The sequence below is a fragment of the Impatiens glandulifera genome, chromosome 8 (genome assembly GCF_907164915.1).
Source record: "Impatiens glandulifera chromosome 8, dImpGla2.1, whole genome shotgun sequence".
NCBI classification, from domain to species: Eukaryota; Viridiplantae; Streptophyta; class Magnoliopsida; order Ericales; family Balsaminaceae; genus Impatiens; species Impatiens glandulifera.
In genome coordinates this window covers 11,854,079-11,876,961 of record NC_061869.1, presented here as the reverse complement: position 1 = coordinate 11,876,961, position 22,883 = coordinate 11,854,079, and the positions used below count along the sequence as shown (strand labels likewise).

Below are 22,883 nucleotides of genomic sequence, written 5' to 3'. Positions count from 1 at the left end.
GATCAAAATTTATTAATTAAAAGAGTTATTAATTAATCGATAAATTAATAATTATTAATTTATATATTAATTAATATTTTATTAATTTATAGTAAAATACTTAGTTTACAAACACCTTTAAGCTTCCACTTAATTATTGTATACAAATGTACTGTATATCAAATCAATGGCCCAATTTTAAAGAAATCTTCAATCTCCCACCTTATTATGCTTCTTGTGTTCAATGTATCACTTTATGGACATTAAAAATATTTTCTATATAAACAAGATCAAAATACTGCAGGTTAACACAAATAAATCATACACACAACATGGCTTCCCATCTTAAAGGTGTGAAAAAAACAATAATGACAGACGAGATTCGAAGAGCATTATGCAAGCACAACAAGGATAATCCAAGTCTCACTCAAAAGCAATTGCAAGAATAGGTTCATAGTAACTATGGTTTGCAGGTGAGTCAAGCGACAATATTGAATACAACTAAGCGGTCTTTAGAGTATCTCTCACTTGCTCCCAAAAAAAGCGATGTTAAGCGACACAAACCGGCAAAATTTTCTGACCTAGAAAAATCTCTCTATGAATGGATTCTTCAATATCAAGAACATGTGAATATGACAGGTGAACTAATCATCGAGAAGGCGAAAAAGTTCATAAAAGATATGTATCCAAACACAACTTCAAAAATTCAACTTTGTGACGCGGGGATCATACGAGCTTTTAAGATGCATTTTCGTCGTCGATTTTATAGAAATCTTTTGGAGGGTTATGAATTAGGGGTTTCAAATCCAGCAAAAATAAATGTGTTAGATGCAATGAATCTTGCAATTTCAGCATGGACTATGGATGTTCGTGCAAATGAGAACTCAGATGAAGGTGGTGAAAGCACTCAAGAACTCCAGAATTTGATCAAAGAGTTGAATTATCGCAATGCAATGGAAGTCGAAGATGTTCTGACTTACCCAGAAGAAAATGTAGTTGCACAGTTGTTGACTAATGAAGAAATCATTGAAAGCGTTATTGGAATTAATAAAGATGATATCGATAAAGAAGATGATAAAAGTTCTACAATGGAGCCCCCTTCGCGAAACGAAGCTATTAAAGCGGCAATCACATTGAACAATTTCTTGTTGAGCTATGAGAAAACAACACCAGAAGTTTTTACCATGCTGAGGAAAATTAGAGACGACAATCAAGGGGAAATTAATTTCAACAAAAAACAAAAGACAATTAAGTCATTTTTTAAGAAACCTTCATAAATTATTCATGTAATATGCTATATACAGTATAATGAATTATTAATTTATATTTTATATGAGGTCTAAAGAAATTATCAAAAATGTATTATCTTATAATTTTAGCGAATTATTAATTTAGCACCCTATCCCCGAGTCGGGACCGACCAAAAATATTAATTTAGAGAGTTTATTAAATAATCGAGTATTAATTTATCTAATTTGTATCGTAGTTAACTATAATGTCTCATGTTGTGTTGTGTTTTATTATCAAACAATTACGAAAAAAATAAAATAGTTCAAAAATAAGTGATTCTACGTTATTATTGTTATTACTATAATAATATTTTTTTTGTTACTCTTAAAATGATGAAATTTGTATTTTATATATGAAATGGAGGTTGTTTTACTTTAAAGTTGAAAAATGATGTTGAACATTGTCTAATAAATTTCAGAAATATAATATTCTTAAATTTTTGTCATTTTAAGTCTTTTTAAGTTTGAACTAAATAGAATTGGTAGTTTGTATAGTGACAGTAATAGATAATGTAGAAAAAAAAAAACTAAATGTAGCAAAACCTCATTGGGATATTCAAGAAATAATCTTAATCAAATATTACTTTGAAGTTTTTAAAAATTTATTTTTTCTAGGATATTAAAATAACCTCTCTTTTTCATTTTTTACCATTTTAATAAAAATCTCAAAATCTAAAGTTATCAAATTTAATTTATAAAAAAAATATTTAATTATTAAAACATCATCATTATTAGAGAATAAATATATCATTGTATAAATATTTAAAAATATATATCATTAATTATTAAAATAAATATTAAATTTAAATTGATTAAAATATATAAAAAAAAAAAAAAAAACTGTTATAATAACTGTTCATAAATTTACCTATTTTCATAATAAATTTTTATCAAATAAAACACAATTATAATCTCCGAAATTTATAAGGACGCTTTTAACCAAATTTGTTTATTTTCATAACAATTGCCCTGACAAATCTTGATCATATTTTATTAACAGAATTGTGTTTTCTAAAACACAATATTAAATTAAATTTGAAATAAAACAGCAAAACAAACTAAACATTTTGCTTTCTTTCCAAAATTTAGTTTATTTTTCAGAATTTAGAAATATTATAACTTATTCATGTCCTTGTTTTTGTTTTAAAATACACAATACTTTTTAGCAACAAAATTAGTAAACCAGCATTATATGAATCCACAAAATACTACAATTAAATAAATGTTTTGAAAATGAAAATAAATAAATTTTCAAAATTAATTGTTAAGCTGTTTTCCAATTGTTAAAAACTAAACAGATTAATCTTCATCAAGAAAATACTACTGTCTATTTTTTCAATCCACAAAATAAAGACGTGCAAAAAAAAATCATATAATTTAAAGTCAATATTGTTTGATTTAATGGCCTTTAATTGAATTACATTATTAACAAAACTTTTATTTTAATTTTATAATAGTCCAATTTCAACACTAATTTATCAGTTAATATCATACTCAAGTCAATTTATGTTGCATATTCTAGTAAATCAAATATTAGATATGAAATACTCTTAAAAAATTTAGATTTCTTCAAGTCTTACAATAAGATTTCACTTAGTTCATCCTTTTAGAAATTATTCTGAATAGTGTATTCTAATTATCTTTACACTATCTTCATATTATGAAACATCTAAGCCATTTTCAATACTAAATTACAGAATAAACGCAAACATTGTATATAATCAAATTTAAATAATTTATATACAAATTATGCACGACATCTTTCAATTAAAAGTTTATTCTAACATTGTCTCAGGTATATGAATCTGTTGGTATCTCAGCTTTCATTTTAAAATGCCCCATTTTTGTGCAATTGTCTTGATCATAATACACTCTTCTGATTAGTACTGGCCTTGACATTTAATATTGACAGATCATTATAAGGAGGTTTTAGAAATCCTTAGAATTTCTGGAAGTGTAATTTTGCCTAGTTTATAGTTAGTAAACCAATTGCTATCTTCTGCATCCAAAAAAATATGAAGCCTAACTTATTTTCTAAAAATCATCAATATTATGATAACCAAAACTCTAGTTACCTTCCTGATAAAAATTTCCGGTTCAGATCTTGCATCACCTTGATGTATTGCCTTCTATGTTCCATATGTGGAGGCATCTGTAATATTCCTATACTTATCAGTTCCATATGTAATAAGAAAAAGGAATATCCAGATAACAAAAATAAAGTAATTCAACATAATCAAACTGAGATGACAGTTATATACCTTTCCACAGTTATTTTCTTTGTTTGAAAACACATCATTTCATTTGGTTTTCTCATCAAGTGGATCTGAAGGAGATTTCATTTACAAACAGGCTGAACTTAGTGCAACTCATATCCAGATACGCCTAATAGGTGTCCTAAGTTTGATATCAATTGTATCTGAATTTACATTCAGAAACAGATCCAGATATCCCATTACTTGAAACATATATTTACTTTCAAATGCCACGAAGGGATATCTCGAGTTGCTCTATCCTGTTGGCCAAATCGTGTCTACCGCAGTTTTTTAGTCCATCAGTAATCATGTCAAATGTTCTTGACAATGGCAACAAGTTTAACTCAGTCATTTCTATTAGATAATTTGCAGCCTCAACATACCTGCCTCCACGGCTACAGATTTTTATTAACATCGTGTAAACTGGCCGATTAGGAGGATGACCCTTCACCTTCATATCGCTGAAAAAACTTGAGGCGTCGTCAAATTGTCCTCTCTTACAGAGAGCCTTCAGAATTGGAGCGTATAAACTTGGAAACGGACGGTTCCCATCTTCAATTGATCTGTGGAGGATTGAAAATGCTTCAACTACCATACCAGCTTTTGATGCATTAGTTATCATGATCTTGTAAGTTTCTATGTCAGGACAAAGCCCTAATTTACACACGCTGTTGTATAAATTGATGCAGAAATCAACTTCTCCTGTCTTACAGATAGCTTCTGCTAAAGAATTGAATGTTTGAACGTCAGGGACGTATCCTTCCTTTGTCATCTTCCTCACCAACTCTTTAGCAGTTTCTAGATAACCTGCATTCAAAAGTCCATCTATAAGAAGATCTCGTCCGCGAACAGGGGGGTTGAATCCATTTCTGCTCATCTCTTCAAGGAATTCCTGTGCCTCTCTCATCTTCCCTGCTGAGCACCAACCGCTAACGAGTATTAAATAGGTTTTCTTGTCTGGCATTCCTCCCTTTCGAGCCATCCTTCGGATCAACGTATAAGCGCCCTGAAAATTCTTAACCTCGCAAAGGGCGTAAAGAAGAGAGTTGTACACTTCTGTTGTTTGTAAGCAATTGAAGTATTTCGACTTGTTGAAGAGCTCGACTGCTTCGTCAATTTGACGGTTCTTTCCATACTGTTCAATGATGAAAGAGAGGATGGATGGGGATATTGGGAGGTTCTTCTTCTTCATCTGTTCAGCTACCTTCCACATTGTCTCCCAATGGCGGGTGCTGGCTAGGGTTTTCAGTAGCTCCTCGAATTCAACAGTGGTGGACTCGTACGAAGGGTGATCGCGTGCCCAATTGAAGAAGCGAAATGACTCTATGCCAGAACGGCAACAACTGCGGAGAACTCGATAGACCAGGTCTGAATTAATCATGGGAGTTATGTGCATTTTGTTGAGGGTCCTCTCCATGTAGACATCTCTCCGGACAATGTTTGATATGTGGTGGATCACCGCGAAATAATCATCGTCTGAGGTACCTTTGGTATTGACTTTGGCAGCATCAAATCCTCTGGAGTCATTTGAATCTCTAAATCCTTTGAAGTGTTGGAGGAAGAAGAGAGGCATCATTGTGGAAGTAGCTTTTGGCAAAGTAATAAATCTTGAAAGTGATGATGATGAGGATACCATTGCCAACCTTAACATGTTAGAAAACATCTCTACGGCATCAATGGAGTCCAGAAATCAGACTGGGTTGCCCTAAGCCATTTTAATGTTAAAGGAAATAAGGACGTGATAGTTAAAATAAACTCTCACAAAATCAAAATTGTATTTAAGCATTAATTACATAAGAAAAATCAAAGTGTAACATCGGAAACATGAACTAACCTACACTAAACACCAACAATCAAACCTAATTAAATACCAACAAAATGCTTCTTTCTCAAATGGCCAATCAACACAATTTATAATCTCTTCTAAACCTCATTCACAATTCAATGCTAAGTTCAATCCCGATCAATCTCTAATACCCAACCAAATGCTTCTTTCTCAAATGGACTACATCAAACCCAATCCAAAACCCTACACCATCCAGTTTGACAACAAATCACAATCTTCACTTCACCTTATTTACATGCTATCATCAAAGCCAAAACATATCAATTTCCAACTTCCCATCATCTTCTCAAATAAATCTATATCAACTCATATAAATCCCAACAATCAATTGAATTTGAACCTATTCAAGATAACTTAGATACTAAATGGAACTAATAATAATCCAGCAATCAACCATTTTCAAATAACAAGTAATAGAAACCAAAGTCTTAACAAATATCAATAACTTCAATCCAAAATTTCAATATATCATTAAAGCTATTACAAAAATCTTAGTACAAAAACTCTAATACCTAAACTAGGAATTAGAATTACTCACTTGGAATCAAAACAGACCCAATTCAAGCCGTTGTTCTACTCCGCTCCAGACCGACTTACTAGATTCAAATTCCAATCTTTGCTCTCAATTTTCTTCTACGCGTACCTCATAACCCTAGCCGCGTCATTTCCTTCACGCAAGGACAAAAGCCCTATTTCCTTTCTTCAATCTCGTTCGGGACCATAAGACCTGTTTGATTTGGGAATTAGAGTCTCCGGGTCTTTTTTGATTTCGGTCATGCAAAAATCGAGAGATTCAATTATTATTACTGGCTCGAATTTTGAGCATGAGACCTCAACTTTAAATTGAATTTTGAACTATTACAATTTTAGTAATAAAATATTTTTTAAAAATTAAACTATCTTAATTCTTTTTTCTTAATTAATTTATTATATTTATAAATAATTAAAACATTCCACAATTTAAAACATGTATAAAATATATTTAATTTAAAATATTAATACGTTCAAATTGTATATCCTAATTCTACTTACGTTATTTACTTTTTAATACTATCAAAAATTAATATCAAAATCTTTTTTTTTTCAAATTTTCACAAAAAAATTTTCACATCACACCTCTTTTAGTTGTTATATTACTCTTGAACAAAATAAATGACATAAATCTTAAAAAAATACTGTTTAAAAAATATATGTTAAAAACGTCTATAAATATTACTTCATTTACCAAAGTAAATTAATTATAAAAATGAAAAATAACACGTTAGAATAAAGTTAATATATATATATATATATATATATATATATATATATATATTTGAGAAAATACACAAAATTCAAAACATGATCTCTATATAATATAATTGACAAGTTCTAGACTTAAAAAGAATTGAGAAAAAAATTAAAATAAAGCATAAATTCAAAGTCTTTTTTAAGTCTAGTTATTTCCCTTTCTCCTAAAAAAATTGAATAAAATTACACATTTTTGTTTTTAAGGATTTGTATTGAACATTATTTATTATGCTAAATATTATCTGTACACTTTAAATATTAATTTTATTTATTTCTCTAATATTTTAAATTATTAATATGATTATACAAAATCATTAATAAATTAAATATAAATTGATAAGTTCGCGCAATAAATTTTGTAATTTTATGTTGTTGAAATGATCAATTAGTATTATAATAAATTATGAATGGAAATTTAAAAAAAAAAAAAAAAATCTTTTAGTTTATGCATTTATTTTAGATGCATCTGAATTGAATTTGGATCAAAATAATTTCAAATGTACTATGTTGTGAAATAGAAAGTCATCTAGATTCACACCTAGATGAAAACAAAATTTGTAACAAAAAATTGTTTACAATTAAAGTCATTATTGTACATTGAGATTATATATACAACTAGGTTATGCTTTTAAGTGTCCTTTTTGATTCGATAATTATAGTGACTTGATTTAAATAAAATAGTAAGCAAGATTAATTCAAATTTGTGGTCATCAAACTTTATTTTGAATATGACAGTAGAAGTTTTGTGAATGACAAACTGCACACATTTTAGAGAACTCAAATTTGTGTATTGAGTGGTAAAGGCGTCTCCAACCGGACTGCAAAAGCAAAATGGAGCTCCAATTTTTCTCCAACCGAACGGCAAACGGCTCCTGCAAAATGAGAATGCAATCTCTCTCCAGACAGAAACGCATAAATGCGTATTTGCTGTTCATCCTGCATAATGTTCATCCTGAATATATTTTTTTAAAATTTTATTTAAGTCCTTTAAATATATAACTTGTTTATATAAATTATTTGGTCCTTTAATTTTTAATTTTAAGATAAAAAGTTATAATATTTTTTAAATGTATAATTAAATCATTAAATTGTAATATATTTGAAATTTTATTTAATTTATTTTATATTTATATTTTATTATATATTTTTACGTTATATTTTATAACTTAGATTTTATAAATTATAAGTTTATAATTTTAAACAATACGAATAAACATAGAAAATACATTAAAAAAAATTATCGTGAAAAGATATATAATTAATTTTATTAAAGGAATGAGAAAAGATTATGGTTAAATATGTAAAGTTGGTAAATATATAGATAATATTAATAAAATTAAAAAGTTAGTGTAAGAAAGGAATATTCTAAGAATATTCTTTTGAATTTGGAAATGAGTTTTTAGGTTGGAGATAAATTAGTGTTTGATGTGATATTTACTGCATTTTGAATTTGAGAATGGGTTTGTGGGTTGGAGATAGTCTAATAGTATTAAACCAAAAAAAAACTTCATTTAAAAGTGTCAGGTCATCAAGGTGTACCAATTCCCTAGATAGTATCAATTTAAAACAGTGACTGAAACAACATGCATACATTCCCAAACCTGGATAGTAGAGAATGAAAATATAAGAATACCTCATTTCCTTCTTTAAAGTCTATATTTTACAATAGTTACAAAATCTCTATAATAATCACATCATTCACAGTCACATAATGGAATCAAGATAAGTCCAAGTAAATGGAGGAAAGTAACATATTTTCAAATAAGCTCAATTGTAAAATGAAGAAGAAAATTATAGAAGTATCAATCAATGACATCCACTGGAAAGTTCAAATCTATTCTAACTCATAGAAAAATGCATAAATATTATCACAACTAAAATAACTTAAACCTAAAAGACTAAAGGTGAAACTATAAATGAAAAAAATAAAACATAATGGAATTGCACATACTTAAAACCTCCTTCCAACTGGAATCAATGTCTCGTAGTAGTTACAGCCTCCTTTTATGTACCGGATAGAACGACACTCAACATACTTAATACTCTTGGTGCTGCTCGAAGGTTCAAACAGCATCACATTATCTTTACACCCAAAGAGAATAACTTGACCCTTTATCCAACTACCCAAATTAAATGAATGGCTGCAGATTTCCTCTGGCACCTCAAAAGACATATATTTGGACCATGATTCAAAATTCCCAAACTCCCTCATAACCCATATGTCAATCAATGCTGCTGTTGTAACGGTTGAGGTTGATGAAATTGCTGATGCTATTGCAAGGAATCCATTAAGCTCCAAGATCCTCACTTGTGCACCACCAAGTTTGTTTTTGTTCACAAATGGAAGCGAAAAAGCATTTGGTATTTGAATCACATTGAATACCTCATTAACCATATCAAATGAAAGTATCGAAACTGTTCCGAAAAATATCCAATGCAAAACTCCGTTTACATTGACACCAGGGGATTGTATTAACTGGCCAATGCAAATATCATGCCTCATACCGTAACCTATATGAACCATTGCTACTTTTGTATCAAGTTTTCGCCAAGAATCTAGCTTCATTGAATATACCTCCATCTTTATGGATATATCTCCCTCCAACACACCCCAAAGACCCGGGGAGACTAGTCGAATTATCTTATAATCATTCTCAGATGATAAATAGACAAATCCATAGTAAAGGAGCTCTCTCGTGGAGATACTCGGTTTGGGAAGTTCGCTATAATGCTTAGTTGCAGGATTCCATATGACAAGCCAATCCATATCACTAAGCTTTAACGGGATTACACTTATAGCAACCAATCCGTTGCAGGAACCAATTACCGAAATGCGATTAAAGGGGGTGCGGACCGCTAAACCGAGGGGAATTTTCACTTCTTTTTCCACTAGTAGGGTGTCACAGCGTAGAAGAGGAAGAGTGAAATTTTGGATTTCAAAATTTCTACGTTCGAACAGAAGAGGACCGGTGCCATTGCGGCAGCTGAGAGAGGCGGAACAACAGAGCTGCTGTTGGACAAACTCGGGGCTGTCTATCTTTTTGAGCCAGGCCCTACAAACAGATCTGAACCGTAAGATAGATTTTACGGGCAATCTGGAAAGTATTTCCTCTAGAATAATATCTTCTGAAACATGTATTGCCATTGCTTAATGCTCTGAAACTATGTTAAAAACCCTTGCTTGATCCTCCCTTCAATAAGATACGACCGGCGGCGCTTTATAAAGAAAGGCTTCTAGTGGGCTTTACTTATGGGCCGGGCCGGGCCGTTTCTTCTAAAAGATTGCAATAACTTTATTTTTTAACGTTAATTTTAAATAACTTACTTTTTAGTTAGAAGATATAAATAAAGTAGACAACTTAATTAAGTTGGCTGATATTGTTTGATCATGATTAAGTTTCACGTTATATTCTAACAAATTTTGCGAGATATTTCAACCATCTTGATCACCCAAACTGAGTACTAAGTCACAAAACCACTCAATATAATGTCAAATAGTCGTCATATTCATTTATGTGAATTATCAATATATTCCAAAAGATTAACTAGTCTCTTATCTCTATTATGCGTGTAATGGGTGAGCAAGTCTTCACTAATTCGGTGATTGCTGCTCTTCGATCCAACAAGTTATAACTCATGCATTTGCAAATGAAACTTACCCTTCTTCTCAAACTGAAATTAAAATTGATATAACTAACGAATTATGTATAATTTCTAAAGCGAATTGAGACAAGTCCAAAAGAATTCATACCTTTTTTACTGTCAAACTTGACACAAACTGACCAACCCTACTTATCGCACCGGTTATCCAAGTCGTATTAACATTCCTGACAATTTCCACATACATTAGAGTTAGGCATTGTTTCATCATTTATATTTCCAAAATACCAAATTATACCTGCTTAATACATTGAGATTCGGTGAACTATTATCAGGTGTTTGTGTTTCTGCTGTAATATCTATTATGACAGTTTCAACTACCTGTTATAAAGTTTAAAATCCAGTATAAAATAAATAAATCTTAATCAAAAAAAATTCTTTTACTAGAACTCATTTATTACAGAAAATGTAAAAACAACATTTACCAAAAAGTATATTGAATATACCTGTGATTTTTTAGCGTTTTCCACAAATACTGCAGAATTTAAAGGGATTGCATGATCTGAACTTAGATCAAGGTTAAATCGTAACATTTGCTCTTTCGGAAGAGAAAATGGTGTGTCACGAGGAATAAGCGTGACTCCATCATCCCCAAAAAAGATAAACAGAGCTTCTGCATCCCATAGGGTTGATTTCAGGTCAAGTTTCATTGACAAATCGTCTATGAACATGTGGATATCTCCGAAATCCATTTTGTTATCGACTATTTCATGTCGATATCTTTTCAAGATGGCGACTGCCATATAAATCTGGAAATTATCCGTCATATATCGAGTCCAAAGAACTTCAGAAAGTTGCAATGAACTTTCAAATTTAAATTCCCTAAACAAGTAGAAGAAACAAATCATGAGATATTGACATAAGATAGTCTATTAAGAAATGAATTTGTGATTTGTCACTAAAATTTCATTTAAAATATATATAAATATATATATATATATGTTTATATGCTGCTACTACTTACCTCCTAAATTGCAACAGAATCCATTTGAAGCAGAAATTGAATTCAGAACAATCATTCTGCATTAATATATTATGTAATGGCACGTCTAACAACTTCAACAACTAGAAAAAAATAAAAATAATATTTAAAAGACCGACATAAATTTACATTAAAAAAAATTGTAAATACTTTCAAAAAAATATACGTTACCTTTCCTACAGCAGATAATTGACGCGTCACTAATTCGACATTGGAAAAATTTTGACCAATTCTTTTCATCAATTCCGTGAAACACCAAAAGGTTTCTGATTCGTCTTGCAGGATATAGAAAATTGACGAAAGAATATAACCCATCCCCTACAGAATTAAAGTGTATTATTTTATTTTGAATTGTAAAAGATTTTGTTAGAAAAGGTTATTGAAAAGGCAACTTCTAACAATTGCAACAGTCTACATAGCAATCTTGTAAATGTGATTTCAACATTATTCGTTGAATAAACTCATCCATTAAGCCAAGTTGAATTGATACTAATGAAGTAGAATAATCAAACTTGGCACATTCCAGTGAATCCTTCAAATGACTTTGTAATAGTTAATCAATCTAAAATATATGAAATCCCTTCTCTTTATATTTCTAGAAATTACTGAAACATATATTTACATTGAGAATAACAAAAAAAGTCTATTGCACCTAAACATAAAAAGGGAAGTATACAAGATAAATCCACTTATTGGTACCAATGAAGTTTTCAAGTCAAAACTAACAAAATCTTAGCTAGACGAGGTCAATAAAATGAACATGATCCTAATTTTAGTATTCTTACAACCAAATACGCTGATGTTTTGGGCAAGTCATTCAGCAATAAGATTAAAAAACCTTTAGTACAGTTAATTCATTTAATTGGAAGAGACCATAAGAATGAATAATAAGAAGCATGTACCTGGCAGTAACTAAAGTTAAAGTGGTATGAATACGTCACCAGTATGTCATTTAAATGTTTCACATTCGGATTTTCATCCCCTTGATAAAACGGAAGTGCTGTGTCAGTCCTTGCCTACATTAAAAGTTTAATAAGAACATGCTCCAACTCCAACCATCATGATAACATCACTTTTTAAGCAAAATAAAAATGAGCATACCACATCTAATGCAATAGATTCTGTCATCTCCTTCAAATTGTCACATCCTTCTTCTACGCTTAATAAACTCTGAAGAGAAAAAGGAAATTAAACTCTTTACTCATGTAAAACAAGGACTAAAATAGTTATAATGTGGATAATGATAATTGATCCCTAAGACAAACCTGCCACTCCTTTTTTATATTTTCGTATTCAAATTTTTTCAATGAAATAAAAAGTTGCTTTTCTACGCAAGTCGCATCATATGCATGATGTCCTAGTAACAACGGCCACACCTGCAATTGGAATAGAAGTTAACTATATATAAACATACATGTTTTCGTAGAATCTTCTCATATCAAATCTACAAACCTCACTCCTTATTTTGAGGTCTACCCCTCCGTAAAATATCCTCTTCCTTAAACCTTTTGGATCCACAATCCTTCCTTCACTGTCCAGGAAGGTAGACCACTGCAAATGGTGGTTATGTATAGATTGATGAAAAATGAATTTATCTATAGAGCACACATTTGTCTATATTTTTGCATTTTGGGAGTTATAATTGCTAGAAAAATTTCTTCAGCAAAGTGCAATCTAGTTGAACTAAAAATTGGATGATTTCTAAGCCAAGAACAAACAATTTGGTGGGTGGCGATGAAATGTGGAAAAAATAGTTAGTGATGACAAAGATTCCAGGATTGAACTTATGTAAACAAGAGAATTTCACTGATTTTGTAATGAAAAAAAATATACATACTTGATGAAAAATTGGATTAAATGACTAAAATATTGTTTGTAATTAATATTTTAAAATATTACAACAATAAATTAAAGGTATATTTAAGCTTCATTCACTTTTTTCCCGAAAACTTTGGAATGATAAGCTCAATTCTTCTATATAATGTTACTTTGACCAAAAACACAAAAGAAAAAGAAAGTGATTCATGTTGGAATAAGTGACCTCTATCAAACAAGGGTTAAGACATTGCTTGCTAACCTCTTCGCAACTAAGAGGAGTCAGGCGTGGTTGGCCGAAGATTAATGTCCGCTGCAAAATTTACAATAAATAAGATCAGCAAATCAACAACCGTTGTCTGTGCCTTATTCGGAGAACGCGACTAATATGAGAGCTCTTGCTAAGAAAAGACCGAATTTCAAATTTTATTTTACTAAGCGCCGGGTAACCGTTTGGCCCATAAAACTTAACAAAAGTTGGTTCTCTTAATTGTTTTTTGAATTGTAACCTTAATCAATCAGGAGCTTGATTGTATTGTCCGAGAGGACATTGATAATTCTTCTATAAATGAAATATGACTTTTTTCAAAAGAGAAAAAATAAAAATTCCAGGGGCACCTCTACAAACAAAGCTTAAATTGAATATACCTTCAAGGGATGTTGAAAATCCTTCAAAAAAAATGCATTTGCATCATCTTCAGACCTAACAGACAGTTTTCAATAGTTAAATTCTAACAACGACTGATCTACTAACTTGGCAATGAAATGAACAAAAACATGTAAAATATATCCGCAAAACAAAGCCAAAGAAGAAAAAATTCCAGCATAACTATTGCAGCCAATGAGACAAACATATCATCAAGCAACACTTGGTTACTAACAACACTTCAAATTATGAAAAGAAACTATTTTTTTTGTGTCAAGCTATCACAACAAAAACCTACTTAACAAGGTAAAAAACTATTTGCATCTACTTCCAGAAGGATTTCTTCAGACAAGACGTATTTTCTTTTCTTGCAGATAATCTACGCATGGAAATGAAAATAGGTTCACAAGAACCTTGAATTGTCTAGATACTGGTTGTTCCTCTTTGCATATACTTCACGATCACTTAATTTAAATAATTGTTCGTTCGTGGTTTGTCCGAATCTCATTATTAAAAAAATATATTAGCTTTTATTTTTAAGTCCTACAATATCAACAGATAAAGAAGCATTCAAATAGATAGTATATTCCCTAATCCTTACTAACAAGAAAATGGAAATATAAAAAGTTGTGTTTGAATTTTGTCATCAGGTAGCCTTCTGGCATTGCAAACTAGTATATCTCAACACCACAAATTCGAAGATGCTTAGTATCTTGTGTTGATTCAGTCATCAGGTGAAAATAGATACTCAAGCCGATAAATGAAAAAGCAGAAGCTGTTATAATTATATGGAAGATAATTGGCCATAAACGTTACCGAGCAAAAAGTAATCAAATGAATGATATTATCATAAATCAACTTCTTGTGGGTAAATTAAGATGTTTCAGGTTCACGAGAATCAGGCACCAAGATGTAAGAAAATCTTTAAAACATAATAGTCTTATTTAAATTAACTCCATAGCAAGAGAAGTTTATTTTTGGAGTTGGTTTGTGTCACACTAATAAACTTTCCAAAGCAAAAGGAAATCTGAATAATAACTAACCCCGCAAGGAGAAAATGCTGTTTGATAGTAGAAACGAACTCTTCAACTCCACCATCGTAGAAGTGGAGAGATGGATATGTTATTCCTGAAGGGTAACAAGAACACGTTAAAATGAAAGAACATAGAACTTTTTGATTGTTTTATATCATTAAAATAAGCTTAAAACAACCCAGTTACTTTAAACAAAGGCAGATGAATTCCATTATTTCACTATCAATTTACATCAGTAAAATCATTGATATGGCACAAATTATGTTATTAGAATTGATTAGGTAGGTGAAAGCTTGTTTTTCTCTGTGGTAGAGCGCAAAGGCTCGTGGCCACAAGGTTGTGGGTTCGAACTTTCACAAACAAAAAATTGCTTAGGTGAAAAACTATCTGATATGTCAGCATAAGATGTGAAATTTTGTGTAGATGGACATCAAGAGTGAATATATAATCAGCCTTCAACCAATTCAATGTGGTTTGATGGATGAGTTGTTCGAACAACTTTGAGATCACGTATTCAAGAGTTAGTATAGACATTTTTTTAAAGATAATATAAGGAGGAGGTGTTAAACTACATTTTCTAACATAAATCATGAGAATTATATCACACAAGGAGGACATAGGGAAAAAACATATCTGTAATTAAAAATGAAGAGATTGAAGACCTGAAAGGACTGAAAGCAATCAAGAACTGAGATTGAAGACCAACATATAACTAGGGATTGTGAGTTGAGACGAGAGTGATTGTAAAACACTATAGATTGTTCGGTGCTATCTCTCTTAATATTAATTTATGTATAAATATTACATTGACCCTAAGCTATCAAGTTGCATGTAAACTGTATACATTGTAAATAGAATAATTTCCCAAGTATGGAGTTTATAAGTTTAACCAGACTTAGTTAATACATGAAATACAATTACTAATACAGTAAGCAATAATCAATTTTCTAAGTCAAAGTGTCAATTACTAATACAGACATTACCTGATGACAGAACCACACTCACGTATTGCCATCTAAATGTCGGAGTGTGTCCACGAACTGACCGGATATCTGTGAAAGCAACTTCACGAATGGTGTAAAGAATCCTATCTGTATAAGATATTAGCCAAATTAAATTAATTAATTATAAATACCACGTCTATAATCCTAGCTAAATGCATACATTAAACTGAAGATTAATCATATACCATTTTCGTTCAACCTTTGATTTGTGGTTAGCCACTTGTATGGGATCCATGCCTATCATCAAATTAAGAATTCATAAATACAAGAAAATGACATCACTGTCATAGTTTGACCCCACCCACTAACAACAAGAGACAACAGAGTTAACTAAGTACATTTATATTTTATGTATATGAAGAATCCTCTATTCAAACTTCTACACTATATAATATCAAACATAAACACAAAGTTAACTATGTCTATGTATGCATAATACAAAGTGTTAATGACAAACAACATAGTTAACTTTGTATGTATATACAAACAACATATTAGACGTACATGATTAGCTAAAGTAGAATTACTTACCAAGAATAACAGAGATCCTTGTTTGCTTAACTTTAAACGCCCATTTATCCTTTCTGTATCAAATTGTATAGGATGAATTTCAACGTTATCCTTGAAATACACAATTTCAAAATCATCTTGCTCTCTTGATGAGGTCTTCTTACATCTCTGCAACAAATGAACGGAAACATAAATGAGAAAGAACTCCGATTGTTGTCGCTGAAACGTTTTTCGTGCCCTGATTTTCTTTATTGTGATGTATCAATTTTTATCATATTTTCTCAATCTAAGTGTTCACTGTACTCTATAGAAAAAAATTACTGAGTTGTTTCGTAGTCTCAACCTCTAAAGATCCGAGCATCTAATTTCTGGTAACACCAGAAACACAAAGGCTTTACAGGTAGATTGTTCAGTAAGGGAGCAAATCAATGAACAGGAGTTCGTAGCCGAAAATACAAGGTGAATTTCAATCTAGGTGAAGCTGAGGTGCGGACAATAATCAGATATATCTGTTTGCACAGAAGTCATACACATCTGCTTCGCATAAATCATATGTTTCATCTAAACAAAGGATTATTAAGTAGCATAATTTTCTCCTTAATCAATTGAACGAGTAGCAGTGAATGAGATATAAAGAAGATAAATCTAGGAAGAAAATAAAATTCAAATCATACTTGGTCATCCTCGATGGAGCTGACTACAGCTGATGATCCTTCGATCATCTTCTTCTTCGTCGAACTTGGTCACCACTCAATTAGCAGTGTGTTGAGAGCTTTAACACCGCAGTGGGTGAGAATGTACTGGAATAAAACGGACTCCCTAGCTCCCGTCCTATTCTTGAACTTTAACCGACTTTGGCGCCCTTTTTGAATGCTGATTACAATCTCCATTTTACCCTCTCGCGCGCCTTCAGAAATCGCGCCATAGACAACCAGTTTCAGCTCAATATTCATTCTCGGTTAACCGGTCTCGGCTGCCTGCTCTCAGCTCATATGTTTTAAAAGGGAAATTTGACGAAATGAGCTCTCAGCTCATATGTTTTAAAAGAGAAATTTGACGAAATGACCCTAAAATGCCCTTATTTGTATTAGTACCCACATTATTTTTTACCACTTTATTTATTTATTTATTTTTATTATTATTATTATTATTATTATTATTATTTTTGACAAAAATACTCTCATCGTGTAACGCGTAAGGCTTTTGCTTTCGTGAAGTAGAAAAATGTGAATAGTCCAAAATATCTTTACTATTTAATATAACTTCGACATCTTTTTTTCGATTCTGTTTCGCAAAGGGCCTTCTCGTTACGCGTAGGCGATGAATGTATTTTCTTTAAAAAAAATAAAGTGGTCACCAAAGTAATAAAATTATGCGGTGACACATAGACAATTAATGTGATCCTTAGAGTCATTTCGTCAAATTTCCCTTTTAAAATTTATCTCAAACTTTTTTTTAATTATATGATTTTAAGGTCAATTTTATTTTATTTATTTTAAAAACGTAATTTAAGTTATTTAAAAATTAATATTTTGTTACTATCCCAACTTATTTAAATATGTTAAAATTTCTAAAATTTTATTAAATATATTATATTAAAGAGTAAGACAATAAGAAATCAAAGTCACTATAAACATCCATCATTTATATTAAAGTTTAAGAACACATTTTAGAATTAATAATTAAGATAATATGTTTTCATAATTAATTAATCTTTATAATATACTCTTTAAAATAAGTACCAATTAAATCACAAACATAATTTCAAGTTTGAAATTTAAATATTTTAATTAATACATTGTTTATTATTATTGAATTTAATTTATAATTATAAATATATATATTTTTTATATATATAAATTCGAATGTATAAAAAGTAATTTTTTAATAAATTATTTAGAAATTTTAATTATAAAGGTAAAAATATTTTTAAAATTTAATATTTAATTATATAATATAAAATAATTAATAAAAAAAATATTGATATATATATATATAATTATTTACTAAACATATTCAAAGTAAAAGAAAATATAGATTCAAATTTAAAATATATATATATAATGATTTATCTAATAAATATGAAGAAAAAATTAAAAAATATATTTTAACCTAACAGAATTAAATGAAAAAAATTAATATAAAAGTGTGTCAAATAATAAAACAAATTAATTTATTTTTATTTAAATATATAATGAATTAATTTTTAAAAAAGCTATATATATATATATATATATTTAATATATAATTATATAAATTATAAAATTATTAATGTATGGAAACTATGCACATGCACATCATGGTTACTATGAATGAAAAACTAAAGTAATATCATTTAAATTTATTCATTATATTGATCTACTTTCCTTAGCTCCAAAAATGTTCAATGATATCTAATCATTCATCACACTTACCTTTATTTTGAACATTATACATTAATAAACTTGTTATTATTGACCATTTCTACCTTCACTTTAATCTTAATACCCAACTAATCAAACAAATAAATATATTTTTATTTAAATATATAACGAATTAACTTTTAAATATATATATATAATACATAATTATATAAATTATAAAATTATTAATACAAATAAAAATTTTAATATAAGAAGAATGAGGCACCTAGTTATTAATATATATTCACCATGAATGTAGAAACTAAATAATGTATTCTAAATCTATTAGAAATGTAAATTTATTCATTATTTTAATCTACTATCCAGAAATGGTAAATCGGATGATATCTCTAATTACTCACCATATTTACCATCATTTTAAACATTAGACACTAACAAACTCGTTATTATTGGTCACATTTACCCTCATTTTAGACATAATAATTTTGGGTTTTAAAAATTGGAGCCAAACAGGCCTTTAGGATTGAAATCCTAGGGTTTGGGCTCAATTTTAACCGATTTGGGCTCAAGTGGTTCGGTTTAGACCAAGATTGTCTGGATCGGGGATCGAAACACCTAGTCAATGGACTAGAGGGCTCGGTCCTGAATTTAGGTCGCTCGGTCCTAGGTTTGGGAGGCTCGGTCCCAAGTCTAATTTCCTCGATAGTGGACCTGGAAGTGTCTGTCCGAGGTTAGAATCCTTGGTCCTTGGTAAAAGACACCGATCAGATTCATTGGTCCTAGCTCAAGAACACTAGTCTTAGGTCTCGGTCTTGACTAGGGGTGTAAATGAGTCGAGTCGCTCGGTCAAAGTTCGATTCGAGTTCGGTCAAAATTGAATTCGAGTCGAGTTCGAGCCAACTCGTTTAAGATTCAAGCTGAATTTGAGCTTAGGTAAGACTCACTTGATGGCTCGTCGAGCTTTTTCTAGCCTAATCATATAATTTTTTTATTATATTTTATTATTTTATCAAAATTTGAAATATAACCATAAGACTATCTATGAGCTTATTGTTTATAGGTAGGGTTGTAAATGAATCACGTACTTTTGATTCGATTCGATATTCGTATTCGTAATTTTGTGATTCGAATTCGAATAAAAATATTCGATTCGATTCGAATAATAAACGAATACGAATACAAAATCAAGATATTCGATTCGGTATTCGCTAATATTCGATTAAATATTTGATTATATATATATATATTATATATAGATTATATTATATATATATATATATATACCATTTTATTAATTTTAATTTTATAAATATTATTTATTCTAAAACCCTAGTACATATATATATTTCTTCGGTTGAAAACTTGAAACCCACATCTAGTCATTCTGCTGTTAATCACTCAAAACCTACCACCGCCTCCATCTCATCTCTTCTCCAGTCGACGTTACTTTGGTCGCCGCCGCCGCCTCCATGTAGTTCTCTTCTCTGCTCGTCGTCTTCTCCACTCGACACTACTTCTGTGATTTCTCCGGTGAGTCTTTTTCTTCTCCGGTCATGTATTTCTTGACCAGTTGTAACACATATTTAATATGACTATTAAATATTGTATATCATTTAGAATATATATTTTTTTTTTAACATTTTAAGCTCTAATTACATAATTTTTTATGAAAGGGGGAGAAAACTATGATCGAGATAAATGATGATGAATGTGATGGTGCCTTGTGAATTGAGAATGTGAATGTTGATGGGGAGAAAGATAAGAAAGAAGGTAAAGATGATGAAGTTGAGAAAGAAGGTAAAAATGTGGAAGATTGTAAAGATGATGAAGTTGAGGAAGATAAGGGGCATTTTGAAAGGAAAAATATAAAGATTTACAAGCCATGAAGGATTTGAATATTGATTTACAAACCACTTTAATGAAATGTTCTTTTGATAACTATTGTTTATGTTATGCTACGCGGAAGTTTTAATTAATGACTTGCATTGCATTGTATTGGGAGTTGAATATTGAAATCGTAATTTGAACATTATTATTTAATTTTTATTAGATAATTTTATTGAATATTGTTATATATTATGTAAAAATATTAATTTTCAAATTTTCGAATAAATTGTATAAAATATGTTATAAAAAAAATCGAATTGAATACTCGAATCGAATCGAATAATACGAATATCAATTTCAAATCGAATACGAATCACATTAATTATTCGAAAAAATTTCGAATACGAATATAAATATTCGAATAGTTTCACGAATACGAATCGTATACAATAATATTCGCTTCGATTCGATTCGTTTACAACCTACTTCACTTCAGTTACACTTACAAATAAATGATGTCTATTTAAAAATAACTCTTCAAATATTAATTGAAAATTAGGTGAACAATAATCAGAGTTAACTAAACAAATAGAAAATACTATATAGTATGAAGTTAAGGAAACTCAAAGAAGAAAAAATAAATTATCATCTTAACCCTTGTTAACATATAATCTAAAAATATAATGTCACTCTTCCCTCTTTTTTATTAAATCATTCAATTAATTACTTACAATACTAAACTATTTTTTATTTTAAATTATTATTTTTATTTTACCATTATATATTAATATATTTTAAATTCTTTTTATTAAAAATAATTTATCTCAAAATCATTATCAATCATTCAAATAAACGAATATTTAAATAACTCAAATTGGAACCAGACTTTCTTGGCACAATAAATACCAAAATAATTATACTTTAAACGATGGAGATCTTGTCTAAATTACAAAAATCCTCCATAGATCAATTGAAGATGGGAACCGTCCGTTTCCAAGCTTATACGCTCCAATTCTGAAGGCTCTCTGTAAGAGAGGACAATTTGACGACGGCTTAAGTTTTTTCAGCGATAGGAAGGTGAAGGGTCATCCTCCTAATCGGCCAGTTTACACGATGTTAATAAAAATCTGTAGCCGTGGAGGCAGGTATGTTGAGGCTGCAAATTATCTAATAGAAATGACTGAGTTAAACTTGCTGCCATTGTCAAGAACATTTGACATGATTACTGATGGACTAAAAAACTGCGGTAGACACGATTTGGCCAACAGGATAGAAGTCCAAAAAACTGCGGTAGACACGATTTGGCCAACAGGATAGAGCAACTCGAGATATCCCCTTCGTGGCATTTGAAAGAAAATATATGTTTCAAGTAATGGGGGTATCTGGATCTGTTTCTGAATGTAAATTCAGATAAGATTGATATCAAACTTAGGACACCTATTAGTTTGAGCCTGTTTGTAAATGGAATCTCCTTCAGATCCACTTGATGAGAAAACCGAATGAAATGATGTGTTTCCTAACAAAGAAAATAACTGTGGAAAGGTATGTAACTGTTATCTCAGTTTGATTATGTTGAATTACTTTACTTTTGTTATCTGGATATTCCTTTTTCTTATTACATATGGAACTGATAAGTATAAGATATTACAGATGCCTCTTTGATCAGGAAGGTAACTAGTTTTTTGGTTATCACAATATTGATGATTTTGAGAAAATAAGTATTTCTAAGGATTTCTAAAACCTCCTTATAATGATCTGTCAATATTAAATGTCAAGGCCAGTACTAATCAGAAGAGTGTATTATGATCAAGACAATTGCACAAAAATGGGGTACCAACAGATTCATATTTTGGAGACAATGTTAGAATAAACTTGTAATTGAAAGATGTGGTGCAAAATTTGTATATAAAGTATTTAAATTTGATTATACACTATGTTTGCGTTTATTCTGAAATTTTAGTGTTGAAAATGGCTTAGATGTTTCATAATATGAAGATAGTGTAAAGATACTTAGAATACACCTAAATAATAGTATGTATATAGATTGTCAAATTAATTGATTTTTTTTAATGTTTAGAACTGTTTTATAATATAAATTATTTTTTATAGCACTCTATTCAGAATAATTTCTAAAAGGATGAACCAAGTGAAATCTTATTATAAGACTTAAAGAAATCTAAAAATTTTAAGAGTATTTCATATGGAATATTTGATTTACTAGAATATATTACCTAAGTTGACTTTAGTATTTGGATATAGGCTGTAATAAAATTATCTAATATATGACAATTTAATTGACTATAAATATTTTGATGGTTGAGTATGATATTCACTTATAAATTAGTGCTGAAATTGGACTATGTGTAACCAATTTAAGTGGATG

The 22,883-nt window shown here is 29.9% G+C and overlaps 4 protein-coding genes and 1 long non-coding RNA gene across 7 annotated transcripts; 1 reads left to right on the top strand and 4 right to left on the bottom strand.

Annotated features, from left to right (window-relative positions):
- The first annotated feature begins 611 nt into the window (after positions 1-611).
- Positions 612-3,129, top strand: LOC124913002 (ARS-binding protein 1-like). The gene is made up of 2 exons (XM_047453628.1): positions 612-1,154; positions 3,064-3,129. Exons 1-2 carry the CDS (start codon positions 612-614, stop codon positions 3,127-3,129), a joined length of 609 nt encoding a protein of 202 aa, XP_047309584.1.
- LOC124911841 (pentatricopeptide repeat-containing protein At5g18390, mitochondrial) lies at positions 2,963-6,091 on the bottom strand. 3 transcript variants are annotated; one of them, XM_047452370.1, is made up of 4 exons: positions 5,908-6,091; positions 3,530-5,228; positions 3,344-3,420; positions 2,963-3,267 (listed from the first exon to the last, which is right to left on the bottom strand). In XM_047452370.1, the coding sequence occupies exon 2, from the start codon at positions 5,184-5,186 to the stop codon at positions 3,747-3,749; it is 1,440 nt and encodes a 479-aa protein (XP_047308326.1). In that variant the 5' UTR covers positions 5,187-5,228; positions 5,908-6,091; the 3' UTR covers positions 2,963-3,267; positions 3,344-3,420; positions 3,530-3,746. The 3 variants fall into 3 exon arrangements, with proteins under 3 accessions (XP_047308326.1, XP_047308327.1, XP_047308325.1); XM_047452371.1 differs by having other exon boundaries at positions 2,963-3,264; XM_047452369.1 differs by having other exon boundaries at positions 2,963-3,420.
- A 2,340-nt stretch (positions 6,092-8,431) lies between these two features.
- Positions 8,432-9,841, bottom strand: LOC124911842 (F-box/kelch-repeat protein At3g23880-like). Its single transcript, XM_047452372.1, has one exon. It carries the CDS (start codon positions 9,802-9,804, stop codon positions 8,611-8,613), a length of 1,194 nt encoding a protein of 397 aa, XP_047308328.1. The 5' UTR covers positions 9,805-9,841; the 3' UTR covers positions 8,432-8,610.
- Positions 9,842-10,286: 445 nt separating this feature from the next.
- On the bottom strand, positions 10,287-15,330 carry LOC124913000. Its single transcript, XM_047453626.1, has 14 exons — positions 15,168-15,330; positions 14,806-14,890; positions 13,765-13,819; positions 13,379-13,429; positions 12,754-12,852; positions 12,567-12,677; positions 12,403-12,471; positions 12,204-12,317; positions 11,473-11,619; positions 11,284-11,286; positions 10,766-11,068; positions 10,558-10,640; positions 10,411-10,486; positions 10,287-10,331 (listed from the first exon to the last, which is right to left on the bottom strand). The coding sequence occupies exons 1-14, from the start codon at positions 15,328-15,330 to the stop codon at positions 10,287-10,289; spliced, it is 1,404 nt and encodes a 467-aa protein (XP_047309582.1).
- A 466-nt stretch (positions 15,331-15,796) lies between these two features.
- LOC124911511 lies at positions 15,797-16,472 on the bottom strand. Its single transcript, XR_007096618.1, has 3 exons — positions 16,332-16,472; positions 15,986-16,037; positions 15,797-15,887 (listed from the first exon to the last, which is right to left on the bottom strand). It is a non-coding gene; the product is annotated as an uncharacterized LOC124911511 (long non-coding RNA).
- Between the last annotated feature and the right edge of the window lie 6,411 nt (positions 16,473-22,883).

Bases quoted from the DNA above. Each gene is read 5' to 3' on its own strand.
- LOC124911841 (XM_047452369.1), bottom strand. From the start codon at position 5,186: ATGTTTTCTAACATGTTAAGGTTGGCAATGGTATCCTCATCATCATCA.
- LOC124913000 (XM_047453626.1), bottom strand. From the start codon at position 15,330: ATGTCTATACTAACTCTTGAATACGTGATCTCAAAGTTGTTCGAACAA. The intron at 13,430-13,764 runs GTATATTCAATT...TAAATTTTGCAG, and splicing joins ATTTTCAACATCCCTTGAAG to CGGACATTAATCTTCGGCCA. The intron at 10,641-10,765 runs GTATATTCAATA...ACTTTATAACAG, and splicing joins AAAACGCTAAAAAATCACAG to GTAGTTGAAACTGTCATAAT.
- LOC124913002 (XM_047453628.1), top strand. From the start codon at position 612: ATGACAGGTGAACTAATCATCGAGAAGGCGAAAAAGTTCATAAAAGAT. The intron at 1,155-3,063 runs GTTTTTACCATG...ACATTGTCTCAG, and splicing joins ATGAGAAAACAACACCAGAA to GTATATGAATCTGTTGGTAT.
- LOC124911842 (XM_047452372.1), bottom strand. From the start codon at position 9,804: ATGGCAATACATGTTTCAGAAGATATTATTCTAGAGGAAATACTTTCC.